Source organism: Vombatus ursinus, unplaced genomic scaffold (genome assembly GCF_900497805.2).
Source record: "Vombatus ursinus unplaced genomic scaffold, bare-nosed wombat genome assembly UNPS02015175.1, whole genome shotgun sequence".
In the NCBI taxonomy this organism is placed as follows: Eukaryota; Metazoa; Chordata; class Mammalia; order Diprotodontia; family Vombatidae; genus Vombatus; species Vombatus ursinus.
In genome coordinates this window covers 445,812-471,618 of record NW_020954953.1, presented here as the reverse complement: position 1 = coordinate 471,618, position 25,807 = coordinate 445,812, and the positions used below count along the sequence as shown (strand labels likewise).

Here is a 25,807-nt window from a genome sequence, read left to right as displayed (position 1 = left end):
TTCAGGACTTTTACAAACTTGCCTTTATTTTAAAATGTGACAGAGAAAGGGTAAAATTAAACGAATGACAGACTTTTCATTAGTCAAAACATACAGCCCCCTTCTGTAAGCTATCATAATATTGGCATAATAGATAAAATGCTGAACGTGGAGTCAGGAAGAGCTGAATTCAAGCCCTGAATCACATATTAACTAATGTAAGCCTGATTAAATCTTAATCTCAGTTTCCTCATACGTAAAATTGTAATGAAGAAGAAGAAGATGACGATGATGATGTTGATGATGATGATGATGATGATGATGACGATAGACTCTGCCTCATAGGGTTATTATGATGATCAAAATGAAATAATAGATATAAAGTACTTTGTAAATTTGAAAGCATCAAATAAATGTTAACTGTTGTTATTAATAGCTCTTTGACCCCTTATTTTCTAATATACTTATTTATGTGAGAGGCAGCATGGAAGAAGGGAGGGATGGCCTTACCTTAGAGTCACTTTTGCACCTACTAGCTATGTAGCCATGAGCAAGAAAGACACTTCAGCTATCAGTAAACTCCAGACATTTCTCTAAGTGGACTCTGGTTTGCATTAGTAGTGTTACCATATTGGGAGTGAAATCAGGTACCAACCAAAAACCTTGTCTAAAAGTTTTGTTATAGAAATAACAGAGTTTTATTTACTTCTTCTAAAATACAAGTTCCTGACTGTAAGGAGGGAGGCCACAGGAAACAATGGAAAGAGTCCTAGATTTAAAATCAAAGGACCTGAATTTAAATTCTCAGTCCAGTTCCTTCGGAAAGTCACTCATATGTCTCGGATTGTGTTTTCTCATCTGTTCAATGAGACAGTTATGCTAGATGGTGTGCAAGGTCCCTTCTAGCTCTACCCTTATAATTCTCTGTGTGACTATGTCTTATTGACCTTTGAGTCCCTAACAACACATTTTAAAAAAGCATATTAAGCATAGTTGGCAGTCAGTAAATGCTTTGTGAATTTTAAAGGTACCAGCGTTTTTCATTTTATTTATTTTTTATCCCTTATCACCTTACAAATGTTGTAATAACCTTTCATTAAAGGGTTGCATATAGCCACAATCCACTTAGAACCCAGACCTTATCTGACGTTTTCCTAAGAGAAATACTAAAAGACAATTTACTGAAATATCACCTTGAGACTGATAAATTTTAGTTTTTTTCCACAGATCAAAGATTCATGTAATGCTAGACCCTGTGCTGTGACAGGCATGTGCACTGTAATCCACACACAGAGAAGTCTACTGTGTATGGTTTTAGCACAAATGTGTGTCCATATTCTACCATCTGCAAAGCTGGGAATATGAGCACAACCCAATATTTCATAATCATCATACCAATATGGTGGCATTTGGCATGTTTGTAAATATTACAAAAACAGATGCATTTGCCAGAATTCATGTTCCGAAATCTATGTGAATCATTTCCAGTGACTTCTAAATTCTTTGTATCTATTGAGAGGGCACAATGAGGTCCCAACCATAATCTTTTTAAATAACCATTATTTATCCTTACTTAAGATCCTACACCTGCTGACTATCCCGACTCTTTAGCCTCAGCATCTAGGCCAATCACTATCAGCTGTCATGTAAATTCTTCCCCTTTCTTTGTCAAACATATTTTTAGTACTTCCCAACAAGGACTCTGCAAAACACAAGGAAATGTGCTTGCATGCCCTGGAGATCACTTTGATTGCTGCTGTCACCTCATCTTTTCACATTGCATTTCTCCAAACAGGCATTCCCTCTCACTGCCTTTCTGCCCATTATAAACAGCCATGTTTTGTTTGTTTGTTTGTTTGTTTGCTTTAGTAAAGGAAATAGAGGCTTTAAGTAATTTGCCTAAGTTTCTTATATTACTTTCAAAACACCAAACAAAATTCAACCCTTTGATGCCTTCCTTGGTTTATCCCACCAGAGTCTAATCACTGTGTGTCCCCAGCACTGAAGTATACAGTTTTTACTACATTATTTGCTTGTTATTTGTATGCATAGGGTACTGGATAATAATAGCACCTACCTCCCAGAGTTGTTGTAAGGCTCAAATGAGATAGCATTTGTAAAGTGCTTAGCATAGCTCCTGATACACAGTAGGTATCACATAAACCACATAAATGCTAGTTATTGTGTTATTATGATTATTATTTCTTGTTCTGGTTTGTGTGTATGTGTGTCATTTGCCAAAATATGCCCATACACTTATGAAAATATACATAACTGATTTATGAAAATCTGTATTTACACAAAAATAAATTAGGGGGTAATTATCCACTTTACAAAAGGATTTATAATAGAATTCCATTAAGTTGCAAGCTCCCCTAATATAGCCAAGGTACAGAGAGAAAAGCAGTTAGCTATGAGTCAGAAACTCCCAGTTGTAGTCTCAGATCCACTGTGATCGAGATTATTATCTTTTTGCTATAAAATGTTATAATTCTATAATAGTTGAGTTAAAATGATTCAGTGTTTTAAAAAAATGGTTATAAAAATTTTTCATGAGACTGTTATTATGTGTAGAGTAGTATACTATGGAGATAAGAATGAAATAGAAAAGGTAGATCTTTGTCTGCAAGGAATATATTATATAGTTGGAAAAACTGAGTTTGTTTCATTAAATTATCTTATATCTTAATGAGAGAAATAGCATTTTTTTTAAGAATTAATTTCAAATTCCCTTAGAACTCCAGTTGGCACATGTTTAGCTAACATCTTTAAGACTACTCATAGCCAGAGTGAACTATAATCATTCAGTAAATACTTATTGAGCTTTTACTCTGTGTCCAACATTGTGCTAAATGCTATGAAATTTGAGAAATAGAGGAAATTATCCCAGTTGTAAAAGACTTTGCCATATATTTGAGATATCATTTATATAGGTATGTTAATCTCGGGGCATAGTAGAGATATGGAATTCCTCTGAGGTGCATTAATATTTTATACCTTTTGAGGTACCATAGTTAATGAATTAACTTCCAGAAGTTTTTATATGAATAAAGCTGTGTTGAATACCTACCTACTCATCCCTTGATTGTTATCGATCCTAATCATGTGACTTATTCTGCTAAAGAGGATGGATAATTGCTAAAAATAGATAACAAGTCCTTGCTGAAGTATTCTAGTAAAGAACTGAATATAGCTTTTGCCTGGGAGACTTTTTAGGGACTCTTTAGGGAGTTTGAAATTGGCCAGCCCAATTCCTGGGATTCCTACATAAGAATTTCCTTCTATCTTGGGAAGGGGGTGGGGAGGAAGTTAACTCCAGTGGGGAAACACACTATACATCTGAAAATCTATGGGACCATTTACCATATGGGAACTTTTACCATGAGATCATTCATTGTCCCTGTTTCATTTGAAACTAAAATATTTGAGGAATTTATGCAATTTTCAAAAGCGCTAGATGCAGCATGGCACAGTGGTGTGAGCTGATTTCAGTCGGGAAGAGGAGGGTTCAAGTACCACCTCTAACGCACACTGACTGGGTGATACTGAGCTAGGCAGCTAAGACCATAAGTGATAAAACAGCCAATGATACTGCATTGGAGAGGGGAGAGGAGAGGAAAAGGGGGGGGGAAGTAGAAGAAGAATTAAAATTTAAACACACTTCTTACTATTGTTCAGAGCTTTAAATTCCCACTCAGAAACAACAGACTACTGAGGGCATTACTGCATATATTATTGAATTCTGCCATATGTCTCAATATTGCCACTTTGGGCATTCTTAGATACTATGTTTTAAAATAACTTTAAAAAGGGAGTTTATAAAGAAGTTCTTCAAAAACATCTCTTGACCAAACTCAATTTAACATATATAATGGTCAAAGACAAAGCTCTATCCAAAGATACACCAATACTGTATGTCACTGATATTAAGGGAATAACCTCTAATATCAATGTTCTTTACTATGGTGTGCAAATTACCTGGGACGAAGTAAAATTTATTGACATAAATCTTACAAATTTAAAAACATTTAGCATGCCATACGTCTTCCATTTATTGCAGTCACTTGCTTTTGACATTGAGTTCAAAAGATTTTGACATTTATTTTTTAGTTCTTCATCATGAAACCACAGATCCAATGGGATACTGAATACCTTTCATAAACAATCTACTTTTTCAGTTCCAGATGTGGTTGTTGTCCTTAGCTTTTCAATGAGGATTAAAGCAAATGAGGTCCTAGGCCATTGAAGCATATTTATCACCTTCTTTTGAATAAATGTCTTCACTCTTTGAGATGTAAAAGCCATGTTGCCACGTTCCATCTCAATTTGAGAATTTTGTAATTTTGAAAAACTGCTTCTCAAAATATCAGTATAGTTCTCAGGCAGCTAGATGATAGAGTGAATAAAGTGTTAGATTTGGAGTCAGGAACACACGAGTTCAAATCCTGTCTCAGACACTTCCTAGTTGTGTCACCCTGGGCAAGTGACTTAACCTCTCTCTGTTTCAGTTTCTGCATCTGTAAACTGGGGAAAATCACAGTGTGTGCCTCACAGGGTTGTTGTGAGGATCAAAGAAGATAACATATGTAAAGAATTTTGCAAACCTAAAAATACTATATATACTCTAGCTGTTACTACATTCTTATTTTATTATTCTCATGCTATTATTATCAGGGTTTATATTCCCTCAATGGGAACAAGGTATCCAGACCTAATGATTTTTTTTTAATCCTCTAGTAATTATTTCTTTTGGTGCATGTTTTATAGTATGATGAAGACATCTAGATCTAGATTTTTATAATAATTTTAGTGTAGCCTTAAATGAAAAAGTCTGCTTACCTTTTTCCAATCTTCCATACAAAAATCTTTATATATTCTAGGCACTGGCAAGTGTTTTTTTCTTCATAGCAAAGGTTAGCAGTTATTTTCTTCTATTCATCTTCTCACTCTTCTCCCAACTTCAAAAAGCCTGTGCTATACAGAAGAGGAATCAGTAACAATCCCTCCAGCTGCCATATTCCTCTGAAGGTTTTTTGCTTGATCCTGAGGATGAATTAGGCTGCTTTACAACAACAGTTTGTCAGTTCTTGATGATATTTTTCATTTTTCATCTCATTTCCTTTGAACTTCAATTCAACTGATCCTAGTCCATTGTGGCCTTGAAACTCCTGATTTCTCTACACCAACAGTCACTACAACATCTCTAACAGTCATTGAGGTGTGTTCTTTAAAAGACATAACTTTTAATGTTTCCTTACAATGATATCCATTTTTATGAATCACAGAATTTAGAATATGAGAGAGAGAGAGAGAGAGAAAGAGAGAGAGAGAACAAAGCAACATACATACAGCATGGAATTTAGCACCGAGCTGACAAAGAATTAATTAAAGGTGAGGGAATTTGTTTCATCTGATCAAAGTCAGATGTTTGCAGTAAGCTCAGTAGAATCATTTATGCATGACCATTGATTTCACAAAATAAAACCACATAAAAATTATTGATTATTCTGAGTAGTTCTCCCACTACTGTAATATCAACATCCATATAAAGGCAGAGAACTCTTACCAGCATGCTCAGCAGAAAACAGGAAATACACATGCCACAATATCTGCAGATCACTTTATACAAGATAACCCCTGCTTAGGCTGTGGTACTTTACACAAAAACCCTACTTATTGATTCAAGGTAATAAAGAGCACATTCTCAGAAAGGGGACACTTTGAAAGAATACATGAATCAAAATCTATTAGAAGGAAACCAGTCCAATGAACTTTTGTTATAATCAACTGTGAAAGGTATAGTTTGAGATTAATAGATGAAAATTAAAAAAAAAAAACTTGTAGACTAGTCAAAAACATGATACCTTTCCATCATCAAGAATACTATTTTTTAAAGGAGAAGGTATCAGAAGGCACTGGATATAGTGAGCAATAAATGTCATTTTTTAAAATGAAATTGATTATATACATATACATTTATTTATTTAACAGATAAGAATTAACTAGATACAGACAGCCATTATGGAACCAGATATCTATGCACACTATTTCAAGATAAAGGTCAAAGTAAACACCAAAACATAAGAAAAAATATATATACATACATGAATATTATAGCAATTCTGACCCATGAATTGTAGCAATTCATGGGCATCTGTCTTGGGCTTCCTCTTTTCACTCTGTATTATCTCCCGTGGATTCAATTATCTTCATCCTATGATTCTCAGATCTACCTATCCAGCCCTAACCTCTCTTTACTTCTAGTCTCAAATCAGCAACTGCCTATTGACAACTCTCAAAGTGTATGTCCTCTAGACATTTTAAATTCAGCAGGTCCAGAACAGAAACCATATCTTTCCCTCAAAACCTTACCCTCTTCCTGACCTCCCTGTTACTCTCAATGACACCACTGCCCCAGTCTCCAGGCTTACAACCTCAGTGTCATTATTGATGTCTCATTCCCACTCATTCCATATAATTATAGGTAGACTGAGCCAATATAATAAAAATGACAATTCTACCTAAATTAATTTACTTATTTGGTGCCATAACAATCAAATTACCAAAAACATTTTATAGAGCTAGAAAAAATAAAGACAGGTAGGTGGCACAGTAGATAGAGTGCTGGGACTGGAGTCAGGAGTCAGGAAGACCTGAGTTTAAATCTGAGTCACTTAATATCTGTGTGACCCTGGGCGAGTCACTTAACCCTGTTTGCCTCAGTTTCCTCATCTGTCAAATGAGCTTGAGAAGGAAAGGCAAACTATTCTAGTATCTTTGCCAAGAAAACCCCAAATGGGCTCATGAAGAGTTGAACATGTCTGAGAGAACTGAACAACAATAATAAGAAAAAATAATAACAAAATTAATCTGGAAGAACAAAAGGTCAAGAATATCAAGAGAATAAATGAAAAAAATGTCAAGGAAGGTGGCCTAGGAGTATCAGATTTCAAATTGCTTTACAAAGTGGTAATCATCAAAACAGTCTTTTACTGGCTAGGAAATAGAGTGGTGGATCAGTGAAATAGATTAGGTACATAATACATAATAGTAAATGATAATAATATAGTGTTTGATAAACTAAAAATTACAAGTTTTTAGGACAGGAACTCACTATTTGACAAAAAAAAATTTCTGGGAAAACTGGAAAGCAGTTTGGCAGAAACTCGGAATAGACAAATATCTCACACTATATACCAAGATATGGTCAAAAAGGGGACATGATTTAGTCATTAGGGGTAATACCATAAGCAAATTAGAGGAGCATGGACAATTTTGCATGTCAGATCTATAGATGAGGGAAGAAATCAAGGGAAGTAAAATGGATAATTTTCATTACATCAAATTTAAAAGAGTTTGTACAAACAAACTCATTGCAGCCAAGATTAGAAGGAAAGTAGGAAAATGTGGGAAAAAAATTTACAGTAAGTTTCTTTGATAAAGACCTCATTTCTCAAATATGTTGAGAACTTAGTCAAATTGATAAAAATAGGGGGCAGCTAGGTGGCGCAGTGGATAGAGCACTGGCCCTGAAGTCAGGAGGACCTGAGTTCAAATCTGGCCTCAGACCGAACACTTGTTACTTACTAGCTGTGTAAGCCTGGGCAAGTCACTTAACCCCAATTGCCTTAAAAAAAAATTGATAAAAATATGAGTGATTCCCCAGTTGATAAAGGCTCAAAGAATATAAAGCAGTTTTCAGAAAAAAGAAATTAAAGCTATCTATAATCATATAAAATGGTCGAAATCACTACTGATTAGAGAAATGCATATTAAAACAACTCTGAGATATCACTTCACCCCTATCAGATTGGCTAAAATGATAGAACAAGAAAATGACAAATGTTGGAGGAGATATGGAAAAATTGGGACACTAATGCACTGTTGGAGTTTGAACTGATCCAACCATTCTGGAAAACAATTAGAAACTCTAAGTGCTATAAAACTATGCATACCCTTTGACCCAGCAATACCCCTACTAGATTTGTATCGCAAAGACATCAAAGAAAAAAAGAAATAAGAACCTCTTGTACAACAATATAGCAACTCTTTTTCTGTTGTCAAGGAATTGGAAATTGAGAGGATGTCCATCAATTGTGGAATGACTGAACAAGTTGTGGTATGTGATTGTGATGGAGTTATTATATTGTGCTGTAAGAAATGATGAGCAGGGGCAGCTAGGTGGCGCAGTGAATAGAGCACTGGCCCTGAAGTCAGGAGGACCTGAGTTGAAATCCGGCCTCAGACCAAACACTTGACACTTACTAGCTGTGTGACCCTGGGCAAGTCACTTAACCCCAATTGCCTAAAAAATAAAATTAAATTAAATTTTAAAAAAAGAAAGAAATGATGAGCAGAATTGTTTCAGAAAAACCTGGGAGGACTTATATGAACTGATGCAAAGTGAAGTCAGTAGAACCAGGAGAACATTGTGTATAGTACCAGCAATATTATATGATGGTCAACTGTGAATGACTTAGCTATTCTGATCAATAAAATGATCCAAGACAATTCTAAAGGACTTATGATGAATAATGCTATCTATCTTAAGAGAAAGAACTGATGAGTCTGAATGCAGCCTGAAGCATATTTTTTTTCACTTTATTTTTCTCCTTGTTTTTTTGCAACATGGTTAATATGGGAAAATGGTTTGCATGATTTCACATGTATAATTGATATCACATTTCTTGCCTTCTCAATGGGTGAGGGAGGGTGGGAGGAAAGAAGATACATCAGAACTCAGTTTTTTTTTTAAATCAATACTAAAAATAAATAAATAATGAATTGGGGTAAAAAAAAAAGGTCTCTGTTAATTACAAAGTGTTATACAGATGTGAGTTGTTATTAGTAGTTTATTCTGATAATTTTCTGATCCTGGGGACAACTAGGGATGAATTGGTAAAACTATTTCAGGGTATCATGTCCCTGTGATGCCTCAGGTATGTCAGTTTTTTTTTTAAATGGAATGATTTAATTATAAAAGATTTATTTTAGCATCATTGTTTGAGGAAAACTGGATCAAGGCTGCTTACATTCATTATATCCAAGAAAAGAGACATGCAATACATAGTGTGCTCACCCCCCAAATTTCCTGGGACTACTGAATTCATATCATGTTTGTGTCCCCCCCCAAAAAAAGTCATTTTATTGCCTGCTAGAAATAGGGGTTCCATGGCAGTGGAATTGTCAGTATGAAGACACTTTACATAATACCAAATAGTTATTGACTTCTGAATTTGTGCCAGTACATTAGAATGACTGAGAATCACGGCTTCTTGGGATTGACACTTCACATGAAAATGCCAGATGACACTAAGGCAGGGTTCTTAACCTGGGGTCCATGGGGACACTCAAGGACCTGTGAATAGATTTAAGAGGGGGAGGTTGTGAATTTGGATCAGAAAAAAATACAATTTTTTTCCCCACCAATCTCTAATTGAAATTTAGCATTTCCTTTAAAAAAAATTATACTTTGTACATGCGCTTCACCAGCTTGCCAAAGGGGACCATGACACACAAAGAGATTAAGAGTATATGTATTTAGGCATCTGTTATTTACACTCAACAACTCCAGAACAGAGGTACATACCAATTGACAAAGGAACCTTTCATATTACTGTGGGAGTCAAGAATTTCCACAACTACCTTTAAGACAATGCCTTTGTAATTTATACTAAGCCCCTTCCCAGACTCTATAGGAATTCTTGACTAGTTGTGTTCCCACAGGCTAGTCACTTAACTCCTCTAAGCCTGTTTCCTCACTTGTGAAATGAGTTTAACAGTACCTGTAAAACCTGCCTCACAGGGTTATTGTGAAGCTCAGATGAGAAGTAGCAGATTTAAAGAAAGCACTATGCAATCTTTAAAATGCTTATCTTGTTGGGGTTTTTGTTGTTATTGTTGTATGTCATATCATCACATAAGTAGCACTGGAGTCTTTTCCTCGGTGCCTCTGAGTACACAATTGTTCACAAACCAGCAGCAATAATATTGAATACTGATGCCTTGAGCTATCTGCCACTGGGTGGCATGGATTATGTTCTATACCCTCGCAATTGAAGGTTTCATCATAAGCTGTTCTAAACAAATTTATTTAAACAAATTATGAACACACACACAACATTTCCATAAGTAAAGTAGAACAGAAAAAGAGGATTGTATGCAAATTACATACAGGTTGCTTCTTTTTCAAAGTGTTTAATAGTTTCAAGGTGTTACTTTCAGAGTGGTCCCATCTGGCAGATTACCTGCAGAAAATCCCAAATAGACCCTAGCCTAGAATTTGTGTCTAAAATCTGGGAAGGCAGAGAAACTGATTTGTGGAACAGAGATGCAGCAGCTATAGCCTCCAATAGCCAAAATAAGATCATCAACATCTCTCCTGGTCTGAGATTGCCTATGGCCTGTTAATAAAAGCAGAGATAGTCCTAGCTTCTAAACCAGTATTTCTTTTTTTTTTAATTTAGTATTTTATTTTTCTCCAGTTACACGTAAAAACAATTTTTAATATTCGTTTTTAAAACTTTGAGTTCCAATTCTCTCCCTTCCTCCCTCCCCACCCCACCCCCATTGAGAAGGCAAACAATTCGATAGAGGTTATACATGTGTAGTCATGCAAAACATATCCATAATAGTCATGTTGTGAAAGAAAACATGGATGAGGGGAAAAAAAAACCTCGAGAAAAATAAAGTTAAAAAAAAGTATACTTCAATCTATATTCAGACACCATTAGTTGTTTCCCTGGGGATGGATAGTATTTTCCTCATAAGTCCTTTAGAGTTGTCTTGGATTGTTGTATTGTAGAGAATAGCTAAATCATTCACAACTAATCATCTTAACAATGTTGCTGTTACTTTGTACACAGTACATTTCACTTTGCATCAGCCCATGCAAGTCTGAGAGCATCCTGCTCATCATTTCTTATAGTACAATAGTATTCCATCATAATCACATACCACTACTTGTTCAGCTATTCCCCAATTGATGGGCATCCCCTCAACTTCTAATTCTTTGTCCCCAGAAAAGAGCTGTTATAAATATTTTCGCACATATAAATCCTCCTTTTTGTTTTTTATCTCTTTTGGGATACAGACCTAATAGTGTTGTTGCTAGGTCAAAGGGCATGCATGTAAACCAGTGTTTCTTAAACCAGTTCTTATTTTTCAGAGTTAACTATGTTGACATGACAGGGAAGAGCAAGAGAGCCAGTTGAGATCTTTTCGTGGCAAGGCAATGCAGCTCTGGTATACTGAATGCATTTTTTTTTTGGCAGGAGCAGGGCTGGGCATTGTTCATGTGTTTATAATGTCTCCTGGAGTAAAACGTAAGGTATTGAGGCGCTTAAGAATAGTGTCTTCTGACCCCTTCCCTATCATCTTAGGCATGCCTACTTCCAAGGGTATTGGATCCTGGTAGAATTGACTACAGAAGGAAGAACCTATAGAGAAACTTCTTGAGGAATTCAAGCTATTCACATCCCAATAACATGAATTACCTTACTTTATTGTCAATATAAATTAATTGGGGGGTGGTGCTAGTGGATAGAGCACTGACCCTGAAGTCAGGAGGACCTGAGTTCAAATCCGGCCTCAGACCAAACACTTGACACTTACCAGCTATGTGACCCTGGGCAAGTCACTTAACCCCAATTGCCTAAAAAAACAAAACAAAACTATATATATATATATAAATTAATTGGAAATTCAAGCTACCAATCCGGAAAATGATTATCATATCACCTTATATATGACAAGGTTCAGGAAATAACAGACTTTTTTGTATGAAAAATATCATTGGCTAAAGGATGTATCTGGTGGTTTGGGATTGACATTTCTTAAATTGTAAAACAATATAGCACATAGGAAAATACTTGGCCATAACCAACCAAAGGTTTTTCCATGAAAAGACTATCAAGTCTCTTGTCAAACCATATGGATTTTATTCCCTCCTCCCCAACACATACACTGACCATGTCTGAAAATAAATGTCTTAGCCTACAACTAAAATTTCTCACTTCTCTCAAGAGGTTGGTAGTACACTTTATGACTGGGTTACTGTGTACACAGTTTAGTGAATTTGGAGGCACAGTTTCAAGTTATTTTCCAGAATGGCTGGACTAATTCATAGTTCCACCAATGGTATGTACATGCCAGTTTTCCCACAGCTCCTCCAACATTTGTAATTGTGCTTTTTTTTTTTTTGGCCACTTTGCCAGTTTGATGGCTGTGAAGTAGGAGCTTAAAGTCACTAATTTTCATTTCTGTAATTACTAGCGATTTGGAGTACTTTTTTCATTGTTGACACCTTAGATTTCTTCCTCTGAAAACTGCCTGCTCATATCATCCATTTACTTATCAAGGAATAAGCCAAACTGATTTTGAAAGATCATTTAAAAAAAAAAAACTTGTTTACTGAGACAAATCGTTTCTCAAAATGGCTCAAAGTGCTCTAAGTTCCCTCTATACTCTATGCTTTTTGTATCAATCACAGCCCTGTACCAGTTAGTATGTTTACTCATTTGGGCAATAAGTTCACCTTTACCTCTGTTAAATTCAAGGAATTTTTTGACAACAGTATTGTCAGACCAAGATGAGAGAGAAAGGCAGGCACTTGCCTGAGCTCTCCCAATTTTCTCTTCAAAGAACTATAAATAACATCTCAAAGTGAATTCTGGAGGGGCAGAACCCTCAAAAGGATGGGGTGAAACAATTTTCCAGACCAAGATGACAATAGCATTGCCTGAGTTCTCATCATCACACCTCATTAAAATCAAGAAATCAGTCAAGCCGAAAGGAAGTTGATGGGAGAGCTGTCCAACAAGACATTTTTCATTTCTTTGCATGTTGTTTCATATTCTGCATCAGGAGTCTGTCCCACTGTCTTAACAGATGGCTTTCATAGAAATGTAACTTGGATGCTGCTTTTCATTCATTTTTGCCATAAGAATGGGTCTTTGCCAAGGACTTTGGAGCTGAGTGAAGGTAGACTCCTGGGACTCTAATTGAGGCCCTGAGGCTTGTCATACAAAGTCCTGTATCCAGCTGAGACTGTAAGGTATGACATGATGAGCTATGGAGGAATAATTCCCAGAGTGACTTGGCATCAATACCTTTAGAAACATTTTCTTTGATCCTGGCCTCTGGCATCAGTTATTTAGCTGCCCCTCCTGAGGACGCGTCAGCCACAAACTGAAGGAAGCAGTCACACTTCTCCTGCCACTTCAAATGATGAAGTAAAGTCACCTCGTATTTCTATACTAACTAGCCTGGACAAAATGGTACTCTTTTGCCCCTTAAAAAGGTATGTGAGCCAAGGTATTAGGCACGTGTGCCAGGGAGCATTGTGATTCAACATAGTGTTATTATTCTTTTTGAATTTCTTGGTATTTTGTGCCTTTTGAGTTTTCCTAGTTGATGCTGTGGTGATTTATAACACAATTCCTTACTAGCACAGTTTAGTCTTGTTGCAGTCCTGTTCATCCATTGCCTGTTATTTATAAACAACATATAATAACAACTAGCATTTGTGTGGTGCTCTAAAACTTATGGTGTTTTACATGTCGCACAGCTCAATGTCAGAGGTGGGATTTGCACCCAGGTCTTCCTGATTTGAAGTCTAATCTCCATCTTCTATCTCATCCTGCTTTTCCATCACCATTATCATCAACATAAATTTTAATGAAGCCATGATCTTATCAATGCGGATACATATCCATACCTCATGCTGTGCTATGATTTTGTCCATGGCCTTCTATTATAGAAAAATAAATAACTTACCCTCACAGAGCACTTTAAGATATCCAAAGCACATTTACCACAACCCTCTGAGGCAGGTAGCATCAGTAGTGTTATCCACATTTTACAGATGGGGATTGAGATACAGAGAAGTCACATATCAAGTAAATTATCAGAGGTGATATTAGAACTCCCAATTCACTTTCCACCATATTACAGTTCTTTGAAACAATTTAAGTACAATTTATGTTCTCAGTTATTCACAAAGCAATTTATCAGAACTGAATTGGTATAAATATGAATGCTAACTGTAATGTAAATTAGTATAATTTCCCAAGAACAGCCTTCTTAAAAAGGAAAAAAAAATCAATCTTCCTAGGCACATAATGTCATTGTTAAATTCTCTTTTCAATTTTGTTCCCAATTATAAGTTGATCATTATGTGTGTAGACAACAACACTAATAGACTGGAATACAGACACACATACTTCCATTTCAGAATTAGTGAAAAAAATAAGTGGTCTTTTTCTGATCATCTTAACATCTTTTGCTATTTCACCTTCAAATAAAGTTGGTTGTGATTATATGTTAGAAAATACCACATTAGAATTATGTTATCACTTACATTTTTAAAAAATTATATTGTTGCCCTTTGTTTCTATATTACTTCATTTCCAAATATATACCTTTACTCCATTCAGAGTCATCCTTTGTAACAAATAATAACAAAGGAATAAAGAAGGAATGGAGAAGTAGTTCAATAAAACTAACCAGTACATCCATTAAGTCTGATAGTACATATAATATGCCATACCCATAGGATGCCTCCTTCAAAATCACCACCAATGCAAAGAAGAGAGGAGATAAATTTCCTCTTTTTTGGGTTCAAGTTTGATCATGATAATTATAGTGTTCAGTTTCATGTTGTTGTTTCTATTGATATTGTTGTCTTTGTGTCTATTACTTTCCTGGTTCTATTAATTTCACTCTGTATCAGTTCATATATATCTTCCCATGCTTCTCTGAATTCTTTATATTCATTATTTTTACACTTATATTCACATATGTTAGCCAATCCCCTGTGGACATATGTTTTTGTTTCTAGTCCCTTGCTACCACAGGGATAAAAAAAAAAAAAGAGTTTTACAAATATTTTGGTGTATACAGGACCCTTTTTGTCTTCTTTCTTCTTTGTCCTCCTTGAGGTGTGTACCTAGTAGAGGTCGCTAGGTCAAACAGTGTAGGCATTTTACTCACTTTCTTAGTATAATTCTAAATTGCTTTCTAAAATGATTGGACCAAGAATCATATGGTCTGAACTTCCTTGTTATGAAGGGCTTCATTTGGTCCTTGGACACACTCAAATGAACCTGCAATCTCATTAATGTGGGGTTCCTTGCAATAATACAGATACTGTACCATCCATATCTGTTTATCCTCTCTTACTCTTATCTATGGTTACTTATACGTTAAGCACAGTAAACCCACTCAATGTTCTGAGGGCCTTCTTCACTTTCTCTTAATATTTTAAAGATACTAATAGAACACACAAACTCCATTCGTTAGCCTTCACTCTTAACATGTGATTAGTTCTTGCTCATACATTTCTTTGTTATGACATTTTTTACTCCAGACTTCTTCATAAATCCTAGTTTGTAATGTGTTATATCCTGTTTACACTTTGCATGCATCCCTCCATTGCCCTTTGAGTAATACTCATCTTACCTTCTGCAGAAACTGTAATGTGATATGACTTTCAGCCACATGCAATACTGATAAAATATTGCTGTTTTAAAAATGCACCTTTGTTTCATGGAGAAGTTTGGGTTATTAAATGAACAGTTGTTGTTCAGTCATGTCCAAGTTTTTGTGATCCTGTTTAGGATTTTCTTGGCAGAGATACTAGACTGATTTACCATTTCCCTCTCCAATTCATTTTACTAATAAAGAAACTGAGGCAAATGGGTCTAAGTGACTTGCCCAGAGTCACACAGCTAGTAAGTATCTGATTTGAACTGAGGAAGAGGAGTCTTCCTGACTCTAGGCCCAGCACTCACTCCACTGCGCCACCAAGCTGCCCACATTAGAAGAACTAATCAGCTTCAAAAGCTGGTCTAAGTTATTCTGCTCCTCCCTTTCCAATTCTGGGACTGACTCATTGTCAGTTTGTACTATTTGTTCAAAATATTTTACTTTCTATCTTACCAGTGTACACTAAGCACCACGGGACCTTTCTTTTTAATTTACAGTTGAAATTTCCTAAATATGCCATTTCCTGCATCAGAAAGGTAGCTTTCTGAGATCAGGAAACATCTCTGCTTTTCACACCTTCAATTCTTAGTAGAGTACTTTGCATATAGTAAGCACTTGATTTTTTAAAATTCTTGTATAGAGAAAGGCAGCATGGAGTAGTTGACAGAAAGCTGGCCTTGGAGTCAAGAAGACCTGAGTTCAAATACTACCTCAGACATTTCCTTGCTATGTGACCCTATGCAAATAACTTAAGCTCCTTTTGCCTCACTTTCTTCATCTGTAAAATTGAGTTAATAGTAGCACCCACCTCCCAGGGTTATTGTAAGAATCAAATGAGAGATGATAACTGTAAAGTGCTTTGCAAATCTCAAAGTGCTATATAAATGCTAGCTATTAGTATTGTTGTTACTGTTGCTGCCATTGTTTTATTTCCATTAAAATTCAGAGGAAGGTGTTATTACCCTGGGGGGAAAATGTCTTAGGTAAGGACATAGGAAGAGAGTAGAAATTGCAGACAAGGGTAATGAAGCATGCTTCAATTTGCATTCAGAGCTCATCAGTTCTCTCTCTGGAGGTGGATAGCATTTTTCATCATGGGTCCTCTGGCATTGTCTTGGATCATTGTCTTAATCAGAGAAGCTAAATCTTTCATAGTTGAGCATCCTTAAAATATAGCTGTTACTGTGTACCATGATCTCCTGGTTCTACTCACTTGACTTTGCATCAGTTCATACAAGTCTTCCCAGGTTTTTCTGAAACCATACTGCTCATCATTTCTTATAGCACAATAGTATTCCATCACAATTATGTACCACAACTTGTTCAGCCATTCCCCAATTGATGGGCATCCCCTCAATTTCCAATCTTTGCCACTACAAAAAGAACTGCTGTAACTATTTTTGTACAAATGGTTCCTTTTGTCTGGCATTGCTAGGTGGAAGGGTATGCACAGTTTTATAGCTCTTTGGGCATAGCTCCAAATTGCTCTCCAGAATGGTTGGACTAGTTCACAAGTCTACCAACAGTGCATTAGTGTCCCAATTTTTCTATATCCCCTCCAGCATTTATGATTTTCCTTTTCTGTCATGTTACCCAATCTAATAGGTATTAGGTGGTATCTCAGTTATTTTAATTTGTATTTCTCTAATCCATAGTGATTTAGAAAATTTTTTCCATGTGACTATTGATAGCTTTGATTTCTTCTGAAAAATGCCTACCTGTTCATATCCTTTGACCATTTATCAACTGGGGAATGGCTCTTATTTTTATAAACTTGGCTCAGTTTCTAGGAATACAATTAATTTTTTAAAAAGACAGTCCCTGCCCACAGTCTAATGGGGGGGGGGGGAGACAACACACAAAAAGAGGCAGAAAAGTGGAGGGTTGAGGGAGGGACAATGAATGGGACACCAGAGGGTGCCCAGTTTGAGGGCATCTTATTCTGTGGAGTTGAAAAAAAAAACAGGCAGGGCAGCAGATGAGGAGGGGAGCAAGCCCCAAACTCCAGTTTTTGCTCTCTATAAAGGAAGTCATCAGGTGGAGCTAGTCACTCCACCTTCTAGCCCTCCAGTCAGAAGAGAGAGGGGGCTGAGGGAGGTGGTATCAGTCAAGACTTGAGTTAGCAGCCTGTTGATGAGATTAGAAATGAGGGGTTTAACCTTGGAAGGCCACCTTGTATAGTGGAGTTGAAAAAACCAAGCAGGGCAGCAGATGCAAAGTGGAGAATAGGGTGCTAACAATGGACATGAAGAAGAAGGGGCATTTGTAGGATATATTGCAGTGGAAGAATTGCCAAAAACTTGATGAGTGACTGGGTGTTATGGAAGATTGAGGACAGCCAAGGGTGAATCTGGGGTTTTAAACATGGGATAGGGAGAGAGGATAAGGAGATGGTTTGAGGAGGAGGGATGATAGGTAAATAATACACTATATATTAGATTCACATATATTAAGAAAAAAATGAAAACCTTTATGAGTATAAAAAGAGGCAAAAATGGAATAATTATACTGCTTAAAATGAAAAATGAATTTCCATTTAGGCAATAACAAAGTATCAAGTAATCAAGTATTGGTACATTAAAGATAGATATAAAATATTGAAATACTTAATTGTCTAATTGTTTCAGGAAATTTTAAGAAAATCAGATTCTGGAAGAAGGATGTCAAAGGATATAATTATATTCAAACAAGATTTTAAAAGTTTTGGTTTGTGTTTTTGTCAAATGTTATTAATGATTATAAAAAGGCATGATATCTAATTATATATATAATATAAATAATTTTTTAAAATGTTAGGTCTTGTTCTGCTTTGAGCATTTTGGTATATCCCCATAGTTAGCCATTTAGCTATGGACATTTTTCCTATGTAATATTGTATTGATAAACTCATTCATTTATTTAAAATAATTGACTTTCTCTAGACAAAATAAAGTGTTGTGCTACATTACAGCCTCACTGTTAGGAATGAAGATAGAGGTGACAATGCGGGAAGGCCAACACATACAACAAAAATGGAGAGTATCCAGGCAGTAGAAGAATGGTAAGTTTAGATGCTATATTGATAATTATATCTTGTGTTTATATGGCATCTGTATTCAGTGACTATTAGGTTTTTCACTTTTTGTTTTTTTTCAGAATCTAATATATCCACCAAACACCTTCATAGCCTGGGTTACAGCCAAATGTGTTCAACTAGGTTTTGCTCCTTCAGTGTGCTTTTTTCATCAGATATTTCTCAAGATACCATTGTGTTATTATAAATGGTGTCAGAAAGTTACCCAATTCCATAGCCTGTTAAGCCCTATCTCTCTGATTCATACAAAACCAAGATTGTTACCTGAGTTATTCGTAAAATTACCCTAATTCATCACTTCTCATTTCTGAGGTTACCTTTATTGTTCTTATTTGTAATGGAGACTGAAACATGAGGAAAATCAGTTTCTCATGTTTTAGTCTCCATTACAAATAGGAAAAATAAAGAAAACCTCAGAAAGAGCCAAACTGACTTATGCTAGTTATAGTTGGTATTTATGTGTAAGGGTCAAAACCACACACACACACACACACACACAGATATGTTATGTATCAATGTCTATATACAAATAGAGATGGCAGCTAGGTGGTGCAGTGGATAGAATGCCAAGTCTAGAGTCAGGAAGACTCCTGTTACTGAGTTCAAATGTGACCTCAGATACTTATTAGCTGTGTGACCCTGGGCAAGTCACTTAATTCTGTTTGCCTCAGTTTCCTCATCTCTAAAAAGAACCAGAGAAGGAAATGGCAAACCACTCCTGCATCTTTGCCAAGAAGACCCCAAATAGGGTCATGAACTCAGATACAACTGAAAATCAACTGAACAACAAAAATATATACATAGAAACATAACATGTATCTGTAGACATGGATGTGTAATATGCACATCCATATAATATTTTATGGTTTGCCAAGTAGCTTAGATACATTATCTCATTTAATCTTCACTATAATACAGTGAGATCAGTAGTGTGAATATTAATCCCATTTTACAGATGAGGAAACAAAGATCCAAAGGGCTAAGTCTTCCCAAAGTCAAACAGATAGCTAGTACTAAGTTAGTACTCAGACCTAGGACTTCTCACTTGAAATTCAGGACTATTTTCCCAATATTTCAGCAATCAGTTGACTCTCCACTAGATCATACTTTAACAAAAATGTTAGGTCTAAAATGAATCAAAAGCTCTAATTTGAGATCCACCAAAGGAAAGGAAAACTACAATATAAGTAAATTCTCTGTATAATGATAAATGGTATAATCTTCACTACTTCTTACGGAGAAGTTTTAATGACAGTACTTGATAATAATTTTCTTGCTTACTTATATCTTTTAAAGTGAGTAAAACAGGAAGTTTGGGCATGAGAGAATAGTAACAAGGTTATTTAAAACACAAAATAGAAAGGATATAATAGAAATTATCTTTCTTATGAATAATTCCTTGACCAATATAATTTAAAACAGCAAGATATTATATAAATTGTTTAAATTGAGAGTAAACTCAGGCAAGTTTTACTTTGTAGAATCTTTAGAGGAAAAGTTAGTAGAGAGAAGATAACATGTAAAAGAATGGTACCAGAACCAGTGATTTTTATAGATCCTGGTTGCTCAGACAAGTCTGTTCTGATAAAGTTGGTAAATTCCTACATTCACCCCTTTTGTCTTTTCAACCTGTCAATGTATTCAGGATTTTTTTTTTAATTTTCTTTTTTTTTTCAGGATTTTCATAAAGCCTATATGCATATTCAAAGTGTAATAAATTGGACTGTAGCTCTTTTAGAAATAATCTGTAAAGAATATTTGAAGGCAAATTAATTAAATTTAAGAACAGCAACATCACACAATTATGCTGTGCATTTTTATTTCGGAGCCTGTGATCAGTACCATTGATAAGAAGATAAACTCTATCTTGGGGCTTAGAGAATTGAAATCCATATGAGCTATGAGAAGAAAATTCAATTGGCCCTTAAGTGTGGTTGGCTCATAATTCTTAACATACCTACAATCCCAGTTATTAGCTTTTAAAAGTTTTTAAATTGAACAAGGATTTTCTGAAGACTCTGTATTGGTTGTACCTTCTTGTTTGTTACACATTGAGCTTCCTTCCACACAGATTGTCTCCCTGTGAATGTTTGACTAAGTCAGAAGCAGAATCACAACCACCTCATACATAAATCAGAGGCAAGGGAGTAGTGTACACTTTTGTATCAGCATTTACCAAGAAACAGCACACAATTTATATATTAATTTCTGTCTAAGACTTTCTTTTTGAATTGAATCAGTAAAGAGGAAGGAAAGGAGTAGGGTGCTCCAAATGTACCATTAACTGGTTAGCTGTGCAGGTCAGCATCAAGCCAGTCAATAACGGTGTAACAACCCTCCAAAACCTTACTGGCTGATGGGATACTGGCAGCATAGCCATCCAGTAACATTGGGGGAAAGGTGCAAGAAGAGCACTTTCCTCCCTTCTGAATTTTCCTGAGACTCATCATGATTTCTGAAGTGCCACCAGTACAAAATTCCTACATGCAACCCTAGTTAGAACCTAGCTGATCTATTCCTGATGTTTATTTGTGAGATCAGTGCAGGGATGAGTGGGTAAGAAGTCAGGTGTGATGTGTGAAGTATATTTACCCAGTTTTATGCTTGAGCTGTTTTTGCATTCCACATTTCTTAATTCTTGATTCTTATTGAAACACTAAATACTGTAAACATAGTCATTAAAAAAAGAAACAAGCTACCACAAAATAAGTAATCCATGTTCTTTTGAATAATCGTTATGTGTGTCCTAAGGTAAGGGGCATTCTCTTGGCACAGCTTTACCCACAGACTTGTAGAATAAATTTCAGAGCTAGAACGAATTAAAGAGACCACTTCATCAACGTGGAAACTGGTCTGAGAAGTAAAATGATTTGGTCAAGGTTCACAGAGCTCATCCCAGGCTGACCTGAGTAGCCTGGTATTAGCTTACAACACAGCAGGACTTAGGCATTAAGGTTTCTCTCTACTAGTCTCCTCACCATCAAAACCCACCTACTAATTGTCATGTTGGGAAAGACCTGATAAGTTACTTTATACTACAGTATAAATGACTGACACTCGATCAATGTACTGAATGTCCATGGAGTAATGACATTTTCATAGGGAACAATCTTCTAACTTAATGTTAAGCTTGAAGACTTGAATTTCTTACAGTGGCATTTCTAACATCAGTTATAGGGCATGTGGAGGGGGGTAGGGTGAAGGATGATGTTTTCTTGGAGTCCCTCAAATGATACTCATAGGTATACATTGCATATTACATTAGGGTGCACATCTAAGGAGTTTTGTTTTCATTTACTTTAAGGCGAACATTTCCTGAATATTCATTCCTACTAAAGAAACTAAAATTTAACTAAACTTAAGAATAATACACATGAAAACAAGAATCCGTACCTTAAAACTAAAAGAACATTCTCAAGAAATTAAATTAAACTGCAAAGCCACTTCAAAAAAAATTAACATGTACCCAGGCACACATGGAACACCCATATATGCATGTCTGTGATGATACTATTAATAATTAATGGTAGTATTAAATCATACTACATAGGTTACCTATTCCACTGAGGCACGATACCAACCTAGGACCTATAGTGACTGAACATAGGAGTTCTGAAGTCATTTCAGGGATCTCAGGCAGCACTAACTTCACAAAACTTTTTTCCTCTTCCTATTGTAATGGCCCTGTTCTTTTTCTATAGCCAAAATCCCACCCCAGATGAAATTATGTCCTGGTCTCAAAATTTTGACAAGATGATGAAGACGCCAGCTGGGAGAAATCTCTTCAGGGAATTTCTTCGAACAGAATACAGTGAAGAGAACCTACTTTTCTGGCTTGCATGTGAAGACCTAAAAAAGGAGCAGAACAAGAAAGTTGTTGAAGAAAAAGCCAGGCTTATATATGAAGATTATATTTCTATACTGTCACCCAAAGAGGTAAAAATCTGGGAAAACTCTTGTCACCAACGGGATCTAACCTGGGACTGATTCTCATTAGGTGCAGATTGCATATGGCCCGGATAGGTTGGAGAGCTTCATTTGGGTGGGGGTTAGGTAGCTTTGGCTCTAAAAATAACCCATTCACTTATTCATTCATCTTTCATTGTATTAAATAGACATTTATTAAGTATTAGCTGCATGCAGATCACTGCCCTAGGTAATGGAAGAAGGAGATAAAAGAGATAAATATGGTTCTTTTCTCTTTATATGGGACAGGCAAGTTTCAGTGAAGAAGGGATGATAAACCCAGGATGGCCAAATTCAGGTAGATGCTAACTGGCAAATCTAGATTCAGTTAGAGGGCATCACTGGGTATGCCTATGATGAATTGTGGGAAATTAACTGAAAGGAAGTAAAGGAGTGCAGAAAAAAGAGTTGAAAAGGCATGCAAAAGACTTAATCTGCTTTATAATTATGCTTGGATAGTGCTGTTCAGAATATGTGGATATTGGTGTCTCTCTAGTTTAGCACAAAGTCCTTTGTTCCTTACACTGAATCTCATTTGCTGCTGAGGGCAATAGGTTTTGAACTATTTTTTAATTAGCAAGAATTCACTCACTAACACATAATGCATAAATACTTTAAAAAACATTTCTGTTGATGTTGAATTACTTCAATATTGCAAAAAACAAACCAAAAAAAAAAACAACTGTGATCTCGTAGTGTTGGTATCCCTCTCTACAGATGAAGTTCAGAGCCCCTCTATGTCTTGGTAATTAGGTTTACGAGTGGCTGTGGCCAAAAAAATTTATCATATAATATTTAGACTTATAGTGATGAACCACCCTAAACTTAGCAGGATAGTCCTCTCAACAAGAGTCAGTTGCTGGGCTAGTGTCCAAAGCCTTTCTTGCTTGGTAAAGCTTTCCAGAACTGGTGCTCTGTTGACAAAACCTTTGAGAACCCAAGGTCATTCCCACAACATAATGAGGAATGCCACTTCAAGTTAAGGATTATGAGTCTGTTTTAAATTTACAGTTTCTGACATTATTGAAAAGGAATATTGTATAATAGGATATAGTACTATAGAAGAAAAAAAGCACTGGACTAGGAATCCAGAGTCCTGGTTTCTAGTTTTGGCATTGCCAACTGCATGACCATGGACAGGCTGCTGAACCTCTCAGGGCCTTGAATTCCTTAACTATAAAATGAGGGTGTTAGACTGAAGAATCTTCAATATTCCTCCCATCTCTGATTCAATAACTAAGACTTTAAGCACTCAGAATTTTAAAAAAAAACACAGCTGAGTAGTCCATTAAAGAATGATAACCAGGAAGCTTCAGAATGTTATGATCTTGGTCATGACTAGTAAAATTGCATTTTGTTTTTTCTTGGCTTTCAGTTTAAATTTATTGCATTTTAATAATTATGTAGAAAATATGGACAACTTAAATTGTATATGCCCATGTGGCTCTTTTTTCATAGGTACGGTACTTGAGCTGACATGACACAGAGTTTTCTTTCAACCTCGTTATAAAATTGACTGAGGTGGTACCCAGGAGATATTATATTGTCTTTTCTTGTATGATAAAATATATTAAGGAGAAAAGAAGATAAAGTAAAAAGTTGCTAACAAGTTAAACAATAAAATAGGATTACTTCCAAGAGTAAATTAACACTTTCTAAGATTGCCTAAAGGGAAAAGCAGATTAAAATAATAAAGAAGAATTTACAACTAATAGGAACATTCATTAGCAGATAGAACAGATCCTAGTGTCAACTTATGTCTATTAAGCACTGGAAATTTAGGTCCAATAAAATTAAATGTAGCAATAGAAGGCCTACAACATGTTTAAAAAAAAAAAAAAAGGAAGGAATTAACAGCTATAAAAAGTAACCAAGATATTGAAAGAAGTAATTTTAAAAGGATTCTCTAAACGCAAATCTTACCTAGATAAGAAAGAATTTGGCGTATCTAGTGGTATACACAGGTCTGCTTCATGGTGGTATTAGCTGATTTTTAGCAGCTCTCTCACACTCTGTCTGCAATCTTGGATAAGTCATTTCAGCTCTCCAGACTTTTTTTCATCTATAAAATGAGACAGACTAGATCTCTAAGATCCCTTCTACCAGTAATCTTCTCTAGTTTTATTAATTTCTTATCCCTACAGGGCAATGATTACCTCAGATTGTAACCTATATTCCTAATTGCCATGAAACAATAAAAATAAGAATAATTTCAAAATGTAAAAATTATATGATTTTATCATCTCCACTAATTATTAAATTAAATTATTTATTAGCTTCCTTGCCTCTAGTCTTCCCCCTCTAAAATTCATCCTCTGTATGTCTGCTAAATTGATATTCCTAACGTGCTAGTCTGACTATATTGCTCTCTTCATCAAGAAGCTTCAGTGGCCCCCTATTGCTTCTAAGAAAAAATGCAAACTCTTGATTGGCCATTTAAGTTTTATGCAATCTGACTCCAATCTATCTTTTCAGGTTTATTATATAACTTCTTGATCTCAGACATTCCATATTCCACTTGCTGTTCCCTCTGCATTACATCCTATCTCGCATCCCTGTGACTTTGTTTGGGCTGCCTCCTGCTTTCACCCCTGAAATACACTCCCCCTCTACCTCTTGGAATTCCTAGCTCACTTCAAGGCATTGATTACTCCAGTTGGTAGTGCCACCTTTACCCATCACTTTGTCTTTACTTTGTATATATTTTAATTTACTTATTTGTAGCCATATCATATCCCCAAAGTTAAATAGAAGATCCCTGGGTGAAGACACTCTTTTTTTTTGTATATTTGTATCCCAAATTCCTAGTACAATGTGTAACACAAAGTAGATGTTTAATAAATATTAATCAATCTTGATGAGCTCATTTGATCATATCTATTTTCTATTGGGCCATTTGGATAGCTTATAGACTAGTAAGTCATGGGTAGATAGGATTAATTAAATATTCAGTTTTCCCTTTTTGATACTTTTGTCATCAATTTCACAGCATAAAAAACTTCAGAGCAGCTGGACCCTGCAAAACATCATATTCACAGTTTTAACAGAGAAGTAAATTGAAGCTCAGAGACATTAAGAAACCCTCAGAGTTACATAGCTTTAGTAATTGGCAGAGTCACGAGCCTCAACCCCCAGTTCCTCTGACTCTAAATCTAGTTTTCTCCAGTGAGCTTGTGATTCAATCTAATAAAAAAGTTCCTGCTGAAGACAAGGATGCCATAATCTGAATCAATCTCCTGTTACTATGGTAGACTTCTCAGGGTTTATATTTGTATCTTGCGTTTGCCGAATACCCCTGACTAA

At 35.7% G+C, this 25,807-nt stretch overlaps 1 protein-coding gene across 2 annotated transcripts in view; it reads left to right on the top strand.

The window, feature by feature from the left end:
* LOC114031524 (regulator of G-protein signaling 17) overlaps window positions 1-25,807 on the top strand; it is a 57,724-nt gene that overhangs the window by 26,610 nt on the left and 5,307 nt on the right. Inside the window, exons 2-3 of one of the 2 annotated variants that reach the window (XM_027846649.1) lie at window positions 18,428-18,505; window positions 22,240-22,474. In XM_027846649.1, coding sequence (XP_027702450.1) covers window positions 18,428-18,505; window positions 22,240-22,474 — 313 coding nt within the window. Of the gene's footprint in view, window positions 1-18,415; window positions 18,506-22,239; window positions 22,475-25,807 lie in introns of both variants that reach the window. The other variant, XM_027846648.1, reaches the window with a different exon arrangement.